Source organism: Corvus cornix, chromosome 10, assembly GCF_000738735.6.
Source record: "Corvus cornix cornix isolate S_Up_H32 chromosome 10, ASM73873v5, whole genome shotgun sequence".
Classification (NCBI taxonomy): Eukaryota; Metazoa; Chordata; class Aves; order Passeriformes; family Corvidae; genus Corvus; species Corvus cornix.
Window position 1 is genome coordinate 19,524,307 of NC_046340.1, and position 13,310 is coordinate 19,537,616.

The following is a 13,310-nucleotide window of genomic DNA, read 5'->3' on the forward strand; positions in this document are numbered from 1 at the left end:
GCTCTGATGTTACACCTGACCTGGTCTGCTCTAAAAAATCTAATGTAAAGCCTTTAATCAAAAGAAAAGATATTTTTGAGCTAGACTAAGTTTTGCTGGATCCAGTAATGCCACGTCCTTCCACAGAAAGCTGAGGTTTGAAGCTCAACATGCTCACAATCGCACAACAGGCCAGGCACAAAACCCAGCCACATCCAGGATCCTGATCCCTGCTGTGGGGTGGGGAAAGAAAACAAGAGGCTCAGCTCCTTTTTCTGCCACCTCAGAGCTTTGCCCCAGTATTTTCAACACCTCACCATTACAAAGTCCAGGAAGAATGAATATGGTCAGTGACATCACAACAATGTCATTGGAACGCTCCAGAAAAAGGCAGGCAAAAAGGGGGAATTAATTCAACCTGGAAGTACTGGAATTGCACAAGGTTGCAACAAGGCAAGGAGAACACTGGGCCAAGCCAGGCTACAGAGACACATCATGTGCTCTACTCAGAGCAGAAATAAATATGCCATTCTAAACATTTTTCAAGTTTATTTTCAGAAAAAATCTAGAGCAAAAATGGAAATAGCAATCTGATATTAAAAAAGAAGTGGCAGTGGCTTATTTGGACAAAAGTCCAGAGAGGAAGAGTATGGGGAAGACATTCAACTGTGGGAATATGCCTTTGGGAGGAGGAAGCCTTTTGTTCCACAGCACCTCTGTGTCTAGGTTTTTACAGTCCTTTGCTAACTTATTCTGCCAGCGGGTGGAAAACCACCAGAAATCCGCCTGTTTACTTAGACAACTAAAATTCCAAATACCATGGCAAACTGCTCTCCGCTCCGCCTAATCACAGGGAGAGGACAGGAGGAATACTCTGAGGTTTACAAATCTCAGCCAACCAACAGCACAAGGTTAAGGGGTTATTCATACCCCTATTTTTGCATTCACAGAGCAAGGGGAATTCTTGTCATGCGACACACAGACAAATCAGATTATGAGCATAAGTGCCAAATACAGCGCAAAAACCACCATTAAACACCTGAAATCCTGCTTATGCTCAGACAAGAAAGAGCAAGTGTAAAATATTCAGAATATTTGAGACATTCTGAAACCTGCCTGGTTCACTGTAGGTTCAGTGGTCTTAGGGAGGCCAAGTGATAGCAGAGTTTGGCACTGAGCAGATGTCTCCAAAAGCCCATTCCACACAACCGGGTGAACCACAGTCTCTATGAGCAGCAACTTAGTCACAGGTTAGCTCCTACTTCTGCAAAGTCTCCATCAGATAAATCCCTGCCCAGAAAAGTTCATGTTTTTTCTTACACAGCTTGTATTTGGAAATGACCAAATGGATGGGAGAATAATTTAGTCACTTCAACTGTAGCCCTGTCAGCTAATAACTGCTTGAATTGAGTGTTTTAATATAGAGTTACACCTGCCATGGCTCAGATACCTCCTTGCAAATACTCTGTGGCTCCCTGTTCCATTTTCCTTACGCTACAGCTACAAAACAAAATCCCATTTTATACCTTGCACATGATTATTAAAAAAATCACTCATTAGAGAGCACAAGACCTACAGCTGAAGTTTTCAGGCTGTACATTACATCCTCCCTTGGACAAGTAAGTTCAAAGCACCCAAAAATGTAACCACAACCATCACTACTTGCTACCAAGAGCCCATGGCAGAGACACAGGGACCGAAGCCATCCAGTACTTGACTGGAACAAGTGAATCACAGCTCAGCAACCGAGGATCCGCAGCAGCATCCCGAGCCAATGTGACTCCAGAAAAGGTTTACTGAACCAGAAAAGCAGCAGCAGCAATCCTGGTTGGGCGCCAAACACAAGGAAATAAACAGAACAGAGCGCTGGAAGATTTCACCAGCAGCCACAGGAGTGGGAATGAGCAAATCCTGAAGCATCAGCCGAAGTCGGGCCACTTATCCCAGAACAGCCCAGAAATCTGATGGCAGGAAGCTGGCATTTAACAGCCATTCACGGCAACTGAGTGTTTTCCTACCCTCTTCTGATGCATTCCAGGGCCTAAGCTGGTTTTGGGTCCCAAGTTTACCCATGACATTCTGAACAGACTGGCTTTGTGCACCCTGCTCTGCGAAACCAGGAGGAACTACTGCAAACCCCAGGCAGCAACTGGAGCACGAGAGCAGCCACGGGAGGGTCCGGGGGGTGGTTCTGCAGAGCCCAGCATAGGGTCAGGCCTCCTGCTGCCACACCGGGGACAGGGGCAGAACAAGGGGCTCATCACCTAAATCCATTTCTCTGCACTAGTTCTGAAACTCACAAGTCGAGCACACAGTCAAACAGCTTCAAGGGCAGTGTAAGAGGGGGGCAAATCCGCTCAGACCACCAATCAGGACCTTCTCTAACAAATTAGTTCACGAAGGACATGCAGGTGAGTTCACCAGTCGGGTCTGGAAAATGCAGGAGCAGGAACACTCTCAATTCCTCACTGGCAGTAACTTTTCCACCACTTGTCTTATACAAAGATAAGGAATATGTCAGAATCAGTTCAATACAAACAGTTTGGGCCATGACTTCTGCAACCTTAATCATTAAACACAGACTCACTATCTTAATGGCTATTTTAAAGAGTAAAAACCTGAAGTTCCCAACTGTTTGCATGTCTGCCTCCCAACTGTTTCCCTCCCTATATCAGGATCAATACCTGGGAGCAAAGAAACATCCCTGTTTAACTATGAGATCTTCTTTAACTGCAGGGTAATCAGCTAATCCGGGCAGACTCCTTTATTCAGCTTTACATGGGCAATGCTATCATTAAAGTAATAAACTTTAATTTGACTCAAGGAATGCCATGTACTAATTTTGCACGCAAATACTTTCACAGCTGTTTGCATCAAGCTCCATATAAACTACAGGGGATTTATAGCACATAAAGCAACATTTTAAAGCTGCTGTCCCAGCCACTACAGAGCACAGGACAGTTGGAGAAAAAACATACACTGAAGCATCTCGTGTATAAAGAGATTTACGAACACACACAACCAGCAAAACAACTGCTTTCTGGGCACTGGATCCCTCAATGTTTAGTATCCACAGATTTCTCACAGTATTCCGGTTGGCATACTGGAAAAAGGGTAGCACCTCCTATTTACTCTGAATAATGGTAAGTAAACGGGAACTAAAGAAAACCCATCACCTGAAGAAAAGTGAACTGTATCAGAAACTTGATGGTGAGGTGGAGCCAAACCCTGCCACGAACATTTAGAAAGGGATGCTGAATCATTTCAGCGGCTTGAATTTTTCCCCAAAAGCTCAGGAGCCAAGAGATAAGACTTAGATACTTCGATCTAAAGAGGATAAATGTTATTTCAAACTCTATTTCAGTTTTAAAGAGACGCGCTTAAAAACTGAGGGTAAAAAAAGTTACGGTTGTGAAGGGATTGCTCGTACCCCTCCTGGTCTGTGCTGGAAATAAACACAAGGTTCAACCTCTGTGTGTGGCGGGGGGAAGGGAAGGGAGACGGCAACAAAACCAGAGCGGTGCCTCTCCTGGAATTCCAGGGCTTGCCATGGACTCCGCGGGGTTACCGAAGGAGCTGGAGGAGCTACACCCCGCCGAACACCATGAGGACGGAGAAGAATAAGGGAAAAAACATAGACTACGGCCCGCAGCTCGCAAACACACAAAGAAAGAAGAGCCCTTTCAGTGCCAAAGGCCTCGCTCCCGACGCTTCCACGGCAGGAAGCGAGATCCTGGCCAGGCCCGAGGAGCCTCCCGGGAGAATGGGGTGACGAGCAGTCCCCTGCACCCCCAGGGTGTACCGAGAAGAGCCCCCCCCGCCCACCTCCAGCGGCGGGGGATACCGAGTTGAGTCCCCTCCAGCCCCGGGAGGTACCGAGGAGCCCCTTCCAGCCTCGGGGTGTGCCGACAGGTGTGTGTGAGGCCCTGGCCCGTGGACGGGCCGGCTCCGGTGCCCCTCAGGAGGCCGCTGACCCGTCCCGCCACCCCCCACGCCCCTTCCCCGGTGTGTCCCCCCAGTCCCGGTGCCGGGGGGCCGCACCTGGATGACCTCGTTGACCTCGCGGATGCACTCCACCATGTGCTGCAGGATCTGCTCGGCCGTCAGCACCTCGTAGCGATAATCCTCCTCCTGCTCGGGGCCGCCGCCGGGGCCCGGCCCGCCGCCCAGGCCGCCGCCGCCGCCGCCACCGCCAGGGCCCAGCCCGCCCGTCTCGCTGCCCAACAGCCCGTCGCGCTCCCCGCCGACGCGCAGCCCGGGCTCCACCAGCTCCACTTCGCCCAGGTCCAGGTTATCGTCGGGCTCGTCTTCCTCCTCGTCCTCCTCGTCCTCCTCCGCGCCGCTGTCCTCGCTGCACTCCTCGTCCTCGTCGAACTCGTAGTTGTACCCCTCGTCCGAGTCCATGGCGAGGCGCTGAGGGAGCGGCGGCGGCTCCCGCGGCCTCCCCGCGTCCGCCCCGCCGCCGCCGCCGTTGGCCCCGGCCCGGCCCGGCCCCGCCGCGCCTCAACCGCCGCCAACAAAGGGCCGCGGCCGCCGCGCTCCGTCACCGCGCGCCCCGCGCGTCACCGCCGCCCGCCCGCGCCTGCGCGCCCGCCGCCATCTCACCCCGCCCGCCGCCGCCGCCATCTTGGGTGCGCGACACGCCCCCGCCCAGCCCCCGCCCGCCTCACGCTGATGCCGCCATGTTGAGTGTGGCGCGGCGCCAGGCTGGGTGCGGCGGGGAAGCATCGAGGAATCACCGTACCACTGGGGTGGAAGAGAGCCCCGAGACCATCGAGGCCAACCTGAGACCCAACACCATCCTGTCAACCAGACCAGAGCACTGAGTGCCACGTCCAGTCCTTCCTTGGACGCCTCCACGGATGGGGACTCCACCATCTCCCCGAGCAGCCCCTTCCAATGCCTGACAACCCTTTCCATGAAGAAATTCCTCCTGATGTCCAACCTGAGCCTTCCCCTGGCACAGCCTGAGGACGTTTCCTCTTGTCCTGTTCTTTGTGCCCTGGGAGCAGAGCCCGACCCTCCCCAGCTGCCCCCTCCTGTCAGGGAGATGGGCAGAGCCAGAAGATCCCCCCTGAGCCTCCTTTTCTCCAGGCTGAGCCCCCTTCCCAGCTCCCTCAGCTGCTCCTGCTGCTACCAATATTAACTGGTTGGAATGGACCTTAAAGCTCATCCCATTCCACCCCCTGCCATGGGCAGGGACACCTTCCACTAGCCGATGTTGCTCCAAGCCCCATCCAACCTGGCCTTGGACACTTCCAGGGATCCAGGGGCAGCCACAGCTTCTCTGGGCACCCTGTGCCAGGGCCTCATGACCCTCATAGGGAGGAATTTCTTCCCAATATATAACCTAAATTTTCCCTTTTTCAGTTTGTACCCATTACTCTGTCCTATCCCTACAGTTCCTGAGGAAGCTGGGTGTGGGGGGGAGTGGAAGGTTTGGGGGGCTTACCGACTTCTCCTCCTTCCCACCCAGTGATGGGACATGAGGTGAAGCTGGGGCATGGAGCCCTCCTGAAGTGTTCTGTGGGGCCAAGTGTGGAGGAGACTCCCAGTGCCACCGTTTAATTGAGCCGTGTGGGGTCTGTTGCAAGCAACTTGTAAGGGCAATGTGATGCGGATGTAAGGGGAATGTGAGGGAAAGGTATAGGAAAATAGGTTGCTCTGCCTCAAAATCAGAATAAAATTGCAATGAGACCCTCCAGGCAGAAATTCCCAATCATTCCACGGGATAAATGTGAGCCCACCGTCTCTGGGGGAACCCTGACAGTGCCAGGTGGCATCTCCAAGCTCCAGCGTTGCCTTCTGGTCCGTGAAGATGGTACTACCTGGGATTTCCTTGGCACCAGGCTTGATTCCCTTTTTTCTCTGTTTATTTGGCATTTTGCAGGGGGAAGAACACACAAGTGGTTTCATCCCCAGACCAGGGATAGACTTTTTTACCTCCTGGTGTTGACAAGTGCCCTGGGCAGGTCAGGAATGCTGTGCCCAGGTGGTCTCATCCCTGCCAGAGCCTCTCACCTGCACACTGAGCTGCCAGCGAAGGGCAGGATGGACACTGAGGTGGTGCAGGGGCTGAGCACCCTTTGCCTCAGCTTTCCCTGCCTCCAGCATCAGCTGCACTCAGCCTGATACGGGGGAGGCTCGCTGGGCTCATTGTCTGCAGCCGTTCAGGGAGCTCACGGAACTCTGGTTGGCTTGGAAACAAGGCTGCAGTCTGGCCCAGAGGAGAACCAGCTGCTCCCCCCTCCACCACTGTTCACCGTGGATGTGAGAGCCCAGCACAGCCCCGGGAGGGTTCCAAGGCCACCCTCTCCCAGTGGTGCTCACCTTCCACTTCCTCGTGCCCTGGGGAATCATTTCTTCCCGGGGTGAAGTGGGGCCGTGCGGATGTGGCGATGTTATTCACCCACTCTGCCCGGATGAAGATGAGACTCAGCAGGGCAGTATGTGGTGTAGGTGTGACAAGTTTCATCAGCTCTTTGGGACAGGAGTCATCCGGTGCAGCGGGATCCTGCTTCCTGCTTCTGTCTCATACAAATCCCTTGTGAAACAGGAAGAAAATTAGAAGCCACATTCAAAAGGCTGTTTATTTCCTGCTGGAACACAGAAAGCATAATGATGGCTGCAGCGACAGGGGTTTACACATGCAGGTGCCCTCAGGGATCCAGGGAGATTACGTGTCCAATGGCCTGGCAGGTGTCTCTAGAACCCTCGCTGGGTACCCAGCTGCATCTTCAGAAACACAGGCAGCTCCCTGCACTCTGCTCTGCCTGGGTCAGGAGCACACAGGGGGTGTGGTCTGGGCGCGCACATTGCCTCATGCGATGCTACCTAGTCAATAAAGCCAGTTCTCTAATTACCCTACTTACGTGGAATTGCAAAGGCCGGAGCTTTAATCATGCTGCCCTACATTAATCTAAGTAGCCCTGACTTGGTTCAGCTCCAGATGCACCATCTGGACATCTGCCAGGCTGGTCCCACCTCACACATCAAGCCATGGGGGCTCAGGTGGTTGCTCCAGGTCCTCACCCCACGTTTTATCCCCAAGGGGGACTGTGTGTCACCCCCTGGGACGCTGAGCTAGTTCTGCCCAGCTGGTGACATGCCCAGCTCCTGGCCAACAATGACAAGGCACAAGCCATTTTGGGGCTGCTCATCTGCCCACAGGATCCCAAGAAAGGCACTGACCAAACAGTGGGGTTTTGCTTTTTTGGATTTTGGCAGCTCTGGACATAAAAACCTTTGGCCGAGGTGACCTTCCCCTCAGGGACAGACTCGGGAGCATGTTGGGGAAGCAGCTGTTCCTGGGAGCAGGGACTGGCCATCTCCAGGTGCTCTGAGAACCTCCCCATGTCCTGGCCCTGGCCAAGGCTGCAGAGTTCAGCTCAGAGACTTGCATGGAGCCCCGAGAGAGGAGGTTCTCTGGAGCCAGGCTGGGAGAGCTGGGGGTGCTCACCTGGAGAGGAGAAGGATCCAGGGAGACCTCAGAGCCCCTGGCAGGGCCTAAAGGGGCTCCAGGAGAGCTGCAGAGGGACTGGGGACAAGGCATGGAGGGACAGGACCCAGGGAATGGCTTCCCACTGCCAGAGTGCAGGGCTGGATGGGATATTGGGATGGAATTGTTCCCTGTGAGGGTGGGGAGACCCTGGCACAGGGTGCCCAGAGCAGCTGTGGCTGCCCCTGGATCCCTGGAAGTGTCCAAGGCCAGGCTGGACAGGGCTTGGAGCAGCCTGGGACAGTGGGAGGTGTCCCTGCCTGTGGCATGACGTGGAACAAGATGATCTGTAAAGATAGGGACCTACCTTACTACCCAAACCATGCCATGATTCTGTGATGTTTCTATGATTCCAGTAATAAATACTTATAAACACTGATGGGATCTTCCCAATTACATCCCACAGATATAGGAAACCAGTTTGCCTTCTGCAGTCCCAGCCTTATCTTTCCCAACTGCAAGACAGGGATCAGCACTTTGCAGCTGGTTACTCCAGCAACAGTTACACTAATACATCTCAAAAATACTCTTTGGAATGAAATTTTAGCCACGCCCTTTGCAAGAGGTCTTTCTTTATTTTGAAGTTCCCAACCAATAGTCATGTACGAAGCCCTGGTCACCCACCAGCTTCTTGTAGGTGGTTGGCAAAAGGTACCTGAGAAAAACAGGGCTGCTGTCTTCAGCTCATTCCGAGGGGATCTGTGCTGCCTCTGGGGATTTTAGGACTCCAGCTACTGAGGAAAGCCAAAAACTGTTCTTCTGCCCACTCTGAAAAATGATTTAGATCTCCATAGACACCTGGTGCCTTTTCACTTTATTCTTGCAAGAGCTTAATTACCCAAGTGATTTTGGTAACTGTTAACACTGAAGCTGACAAGAATAAAATATTGCCTTGCAATCACCTTGCTCCCCAAAGTTAAGCACATGCTTACAGGATTTATGGGAGCATCGCCTCTGGGCACAGGGAGTTTGTCACGGCACATCCACAGGCTCTGATTGATTCCAGCTCAGCCCCACAGCCGTGACTGGGAGCAGCCAGGGACAGCAGCCACATGTACTCAGCCTCCGCAAGAACTTGCAGCATCTCCTCGTGACAAGCCCTGATTCGTGATACCAAAATGCTGTGAAAGTGCTGGTGTCCCACACCACAATCCGCCTGCAGACTCGGGGTGAACCTCCCATCCCACCCAGCCTCCTTCCTGATCCTGCATTCCTTGAGGCAGGCAGGATCTCTGGAAAAAGCCTTTCTTCTCCATCACCGGAGACACGCGGAGCTCCCACGCTGGGAGAAAGGAAATCCAGAAGATTTCTCAATGCCTAGGGTTTGATTTTGGGAGTCTGCACACTCCTTAACAACCTCAACCATAAGCATGGGCTGAGCAGCCCCTTGGATCACCACCCCAAAGCTGTGCGAGCTGGAGATAACCCAGAAGAAAAAAGTCTCTGTGATAACATCAACAGTGGAAACACCACCAGGCTGAGCTCGAGTCAGGACCCCAAATCCTACACTGATTAACACATCTCACTTCAAGCTTTTTGCTTTAAACTCCACTCTCAAGCTCGTAACTGTTGAAATACTTCTCCTCGCTGCTGCCTGCTCAATCCAAGCCTCCCAGGCCTCACTCCCCTCACACGTGCTCTCCCAGCTAAAGAGGTCCCTTCTGTTAAACCCCATCTTTGCTGAAAAATTCGTTCACCACGTGCACCTGCTAAACCATCTGATGGCAGCATTGATAAGTGGTGGTCTAGGTGGGAAGGTAGGGATATGGAAATGAGTTATCCTGTGCTTTGAAAAGCATTTGGATGCATCCTTGTGGCTCCAAAAGCATCCTGCCATACACCAGCCTGCTTTGGCCCCCCAAAATATCGAGGTTCTTCACGGGCTGAGTTGTTGGAGCTGGTGAAAATACCCTGGATGTGGATTTAGGAGCATCTCATCTTTAGGATCTTCATTGTGCACATGCTAAAGCTCCACCAAATGTCTCTGGGTGCTCCTGTTGGGTGTTTAAATGTGAGCACCCCTCTGCTTGATGACGAGCAATATCATCCCTGAAATACAAAGACGTGCAACAGGAGGGTCTGTACCTGAAAAGACCTGGCATATGCTGATCACATTCCCTCCAGACCACCACCACAAGTAAGGACACTTCAACTCTGCAACCCTTGTGGTTGCAGTCCAAATCCCATCATTATTTTACCAAGAACTAAAGGGAAGGTAAACAAGCAAATGGAGATGGTAGTTTTGCCCAGAGATGCCAAAATTCAAGTTAGAGGTCTACAGGTATTTGCAGGAGATGATCTGTGTTTTCCAAAGCCCTCTTCCAGCCACACCACCAGCAGGTCCCTTGAGCTTCTTCAGCTCAAGTTGCTTCATTCAGGAGCAATTTTCCTAGACAGTGCTGGCTCGAAGAGCAAAGCAAATAGAAAACTCATGCCCTGTGAAGGCGTTCATGAATGACTTCCTCCGTTCCCACTTCACTGGCTCAGACGCTTCTCACCAGTGGAAGAATCTGTGTGCAAAGCACCCTCCTGGTTAAATGCAGAAACAGCCAACGCTATAGGGAGTTAGGCAGCAGAATAAATGGATTTATATCTTTTAAAAATGCTGTGGTACAACTGCACAGCCCAAAGGCCACCTTCATGCCCCAAAGGCAAACAAACCAGAAAGACTCAAGTGTGACACCAGCCAGGTTTTGTAACAATTTATATCAGAATAATTAATTTGGATTGCTACCAAATTCATTGTTGGTAGCAAGCAGGTAATCCAGCAGTGTCCTGGGGCAGCAGTTTTCTGCAGTCCTCCAGCAAGTCCAAACTTTTGCATCAGAGAGATGACAAGAGGGATTTATAGGTACCCCCACCGCGGGTCTCAGCCTCTGCAAGAACTTGCAGCATCTCCTCGTGACAGGTACAGCCCTCCCTCGGGTTCACTCCCTGCGTGTTCCTTGCTGAACTGACTTGGAAAAGGCCTCCCAGGTGGATATATCACCCTGGAGATATGCTCCAAGCCCCCGAGCTGGTCCATTGACCGGCTACTGAAGAGCATCAGCAGCTTCTGGCTGCTGGTGCTCTGTGCCCGCTGCAGGACAGAGTGTAATCCAGGTTTTTTCAGCCAAGCTCCACAGTTAAACACATGCTTAAGTAGTTTTCTTATGTAAAGAAACATTCACAAATCAGACTGTTAGTCTGGATTAATGCCGGCCAGCTACAGATGAACTTCAATGAGTCATCCCCCAGAGACATCAGGTCCCCTAAAATAGCATCAGCAACTGAATCTGTAGAAAGGCTGGAATATTTGGACTGAAAGCTCTGATCACAATGCTTTACATAAGCTGGCAAACACGCCACCCTCCCCAGGCTGAAATGAGAATTCGCCTCAAGCCAGGGCACTCCCACAGTTCTGTCTCCTGCGCTGGGAAGTGCAGTCCTCACATTGCCTGATGCAAGACAGCAACAAACTGGCTTGCTTGGGGTGGTTTTCCTTCCACTGAAATTTTAATACAGTGAAACAACTTGAGGACAAGTCCAGAGATAGCGGAATCAATCAAATATAGTCAGAAAATGGTGGCAACAGCTGGTGCTCCAGAAGTTTGCACAGGGAAAAGCAACAAACCCAGCTCAAGACCACGGAGGCTTTATGTAGACTGGCAGCAGGAAACTTGAACATAAGGAATGACAGGGGCGACCTTCCCAGAGGTCTGATACAGGCTGTAATACAGGTGTTCTCACTTCCTGCTGTGTGATGAGGACAGAGATAGAGAAGGGCCACAAAAATCCTGGAAGAATAGTGAGGAAGCAGCCTGGCATGTGCCATTGCGTTGAATTTGGGTCCTGCCACCTCTGTAGGGAAAACAAGGGAGGATTTTCAGGAGCCTGAGGGAACTGACAGGCTTTAATTGCCCCAGTCAGACTCTCCCGAGACCTCCACCCATGAACTCCATGAGCTCCATTCAATCTGACAGTCAGGCAACCAATTCTTCCTGATCTCTCCTGTGAGTGTACCTGCTCCTAGGTATTCCTAGATGAACGTTGGACTTCACTTGGTGCCTTTAACTCTCTGGGTGATACCTGGGCTGTTGGTCCACCCCTGTGCTCTCTTAGCCTGGCTGTGGAGGTACACCCACCTGGTAATGCTGTGCCTGTCCTTGGCTCCTGGCTCACCTTCCCATTAGGTGGACTTTGCTGTTCTACAGGGCTGGAAAAGAAGGATGCAGTGCTGTGCAGGTGTTCAGCTCATGGCAACACCATCTGCCTCTCTTTGACCCCATTCCTGATGGAGCCCAGCTTCTCTGTCTCTAGGAGGCCCTTAGTCCCCTCCCTGCCTTCCCCCCACATGAGCCCTCTATTAATTTTCACTAACCTCATTAAATTCCCACAATCCCATTTAGACCCAAACCCAGCTGTGATCTTCTCCTGGTGCCCAGCCTTCCCACAACTTTTTCACCTCCAAAAGCTTCACTGGAACCTCACAGCCTCCTTCAGTGTTGGAGAGCACCTTCCTCCATCTCTCTCCAGCCCCACTGAAACCGTTCCATGTCCTCCCAGCTCTTTTACTTTCACCATCTGTCCCTAGCTTTGTGCTGATGCTATTGTAACCTTTGACAAGTTTCTTGAGGTTTTTCCCTACAAAATGTTTTTTTTCTGTTGGTCCTGTTCTCTCTGCACTGCTCCCGTGAGGGACAATCCCTTACATTCCCCACCAGACCTTTCACACAGGGTGGTTTTTCCTCTTGTGTGATGGGGCTATCTCCCTTGTCACACTTTCTCCTGTGCCATTTATTTAATTTCCTGCTTGCTCCCATGCCTCTGGCTTGTCTCCCAGCACTCCTTGGAGTTTTCTGGGACAATAGGTTTTTAACAATTTGATGGAGTGGATTCCCTTTGTAGGTTTGTGCTGGCAATTAGATGGGTAAGACCTGGGCTTAAGGCCCTTATTTGAGTTGGGAATTGCGAAGGAAAGCAGAGCTGGAGGGAGGAAGCAAAATTAAATAGAGTTCATCTGAGGTTAAGGCTTTACTTAGAAAAGCCAAGCACTGCATGGAAAGCATCCCTGCAACACTTCATTGTGAGGATCCACCATGGGATAAAGCCCCTTTATTTTTGTACAACCCAATCAATATTTCACTGGTCACATATAAAATATCCTTGGAAACCTGTGCAAGGGGTGATTTATATACAGTATTGCTCATAAAAATACACAGCACCAACAGAAGATGCCCAGACTCAAGGTGGATCCAAAGCATGGGCAAGGCGTGCTGGTTTCAAACTGAGAGAAGGTTGAGTTAGGTTAGATATAAGGAAGAATTTATTTACAATGAGGGTGGGGAGGCCCTGGCACAGGGTGCCCAGAGAAGCTGTGGCTGCCCCATTCCTGGAAGTGTCCAAGGCCAGGTTGGACATGGGGCTCGGAGCAACCTGGTCTAGTGGAAAGTGACCCTGTTAATGGCAGAGGATGGAATTAAATGCTCTTTAAGATCCCTTCCAACCCAAAACACTACATGATTCCACGAAAGCAGCACAGGTGAAATAACGTGTTTTAAACCATTAATCTCCTCAAATCCCGAGGCAGGCTGCTGAGGCTCCCTTACGGCAGGAAGCATAGACGAGGGGGCTGTAAAGCCTGAGGGCTGGGGCAGAAATGACCCTCGCTGGGGAGCCAGAGGGGTTTGGGGGCTTTATTTGAACAGAACGAGGCGACTGTGGACTACTGGGTAGGCTGTGGGGCGAGGGGGCAGCGCGGGGGAGGCCGTGAGGGCGGGCCCAAGCTGCCATTTCGCGGCCGCCCGGCCCCCCGCTGTCGGGCGGTGCCGCCTCCCTCAGGCTCGGGCGCGAC

The 13,310-nt window shown here is 51.9% G+C and overlaps 1 protein-coding gene across 2 annotated transcripts in view; it reads right to left on the bottom strand.

Annotated features, from left to right (window-relative positions):
- Nucleotides 1–4,530, bottom strand: part of ARIH1 (ariadne RBR E3 ubiquitin protein ligase 1) — a 49,727-nt gene extending 45,197 nt beyond the window's left edge. Inside the window, exon 1 of one of the 2 annotated variants that reach the window (XM_039557521.1) lies at nt 4,021–4,530. In XM_039557521.1, coding sequence (XP_039413455.1) covers nt 4,021–4,383 — 363 coding nt within the window. In that variant the 5' untranslated portion in view covers nt 4,384–4,530. The remainder of the gene's footprint in view (nt 1–4,020) is intronic. The other variant, XM_039557522.1, reaches the window with a different exon arrangement.
- Between the last annotated feature and the right edge of the window lie 8,780 nt (nt 4,531–13,310).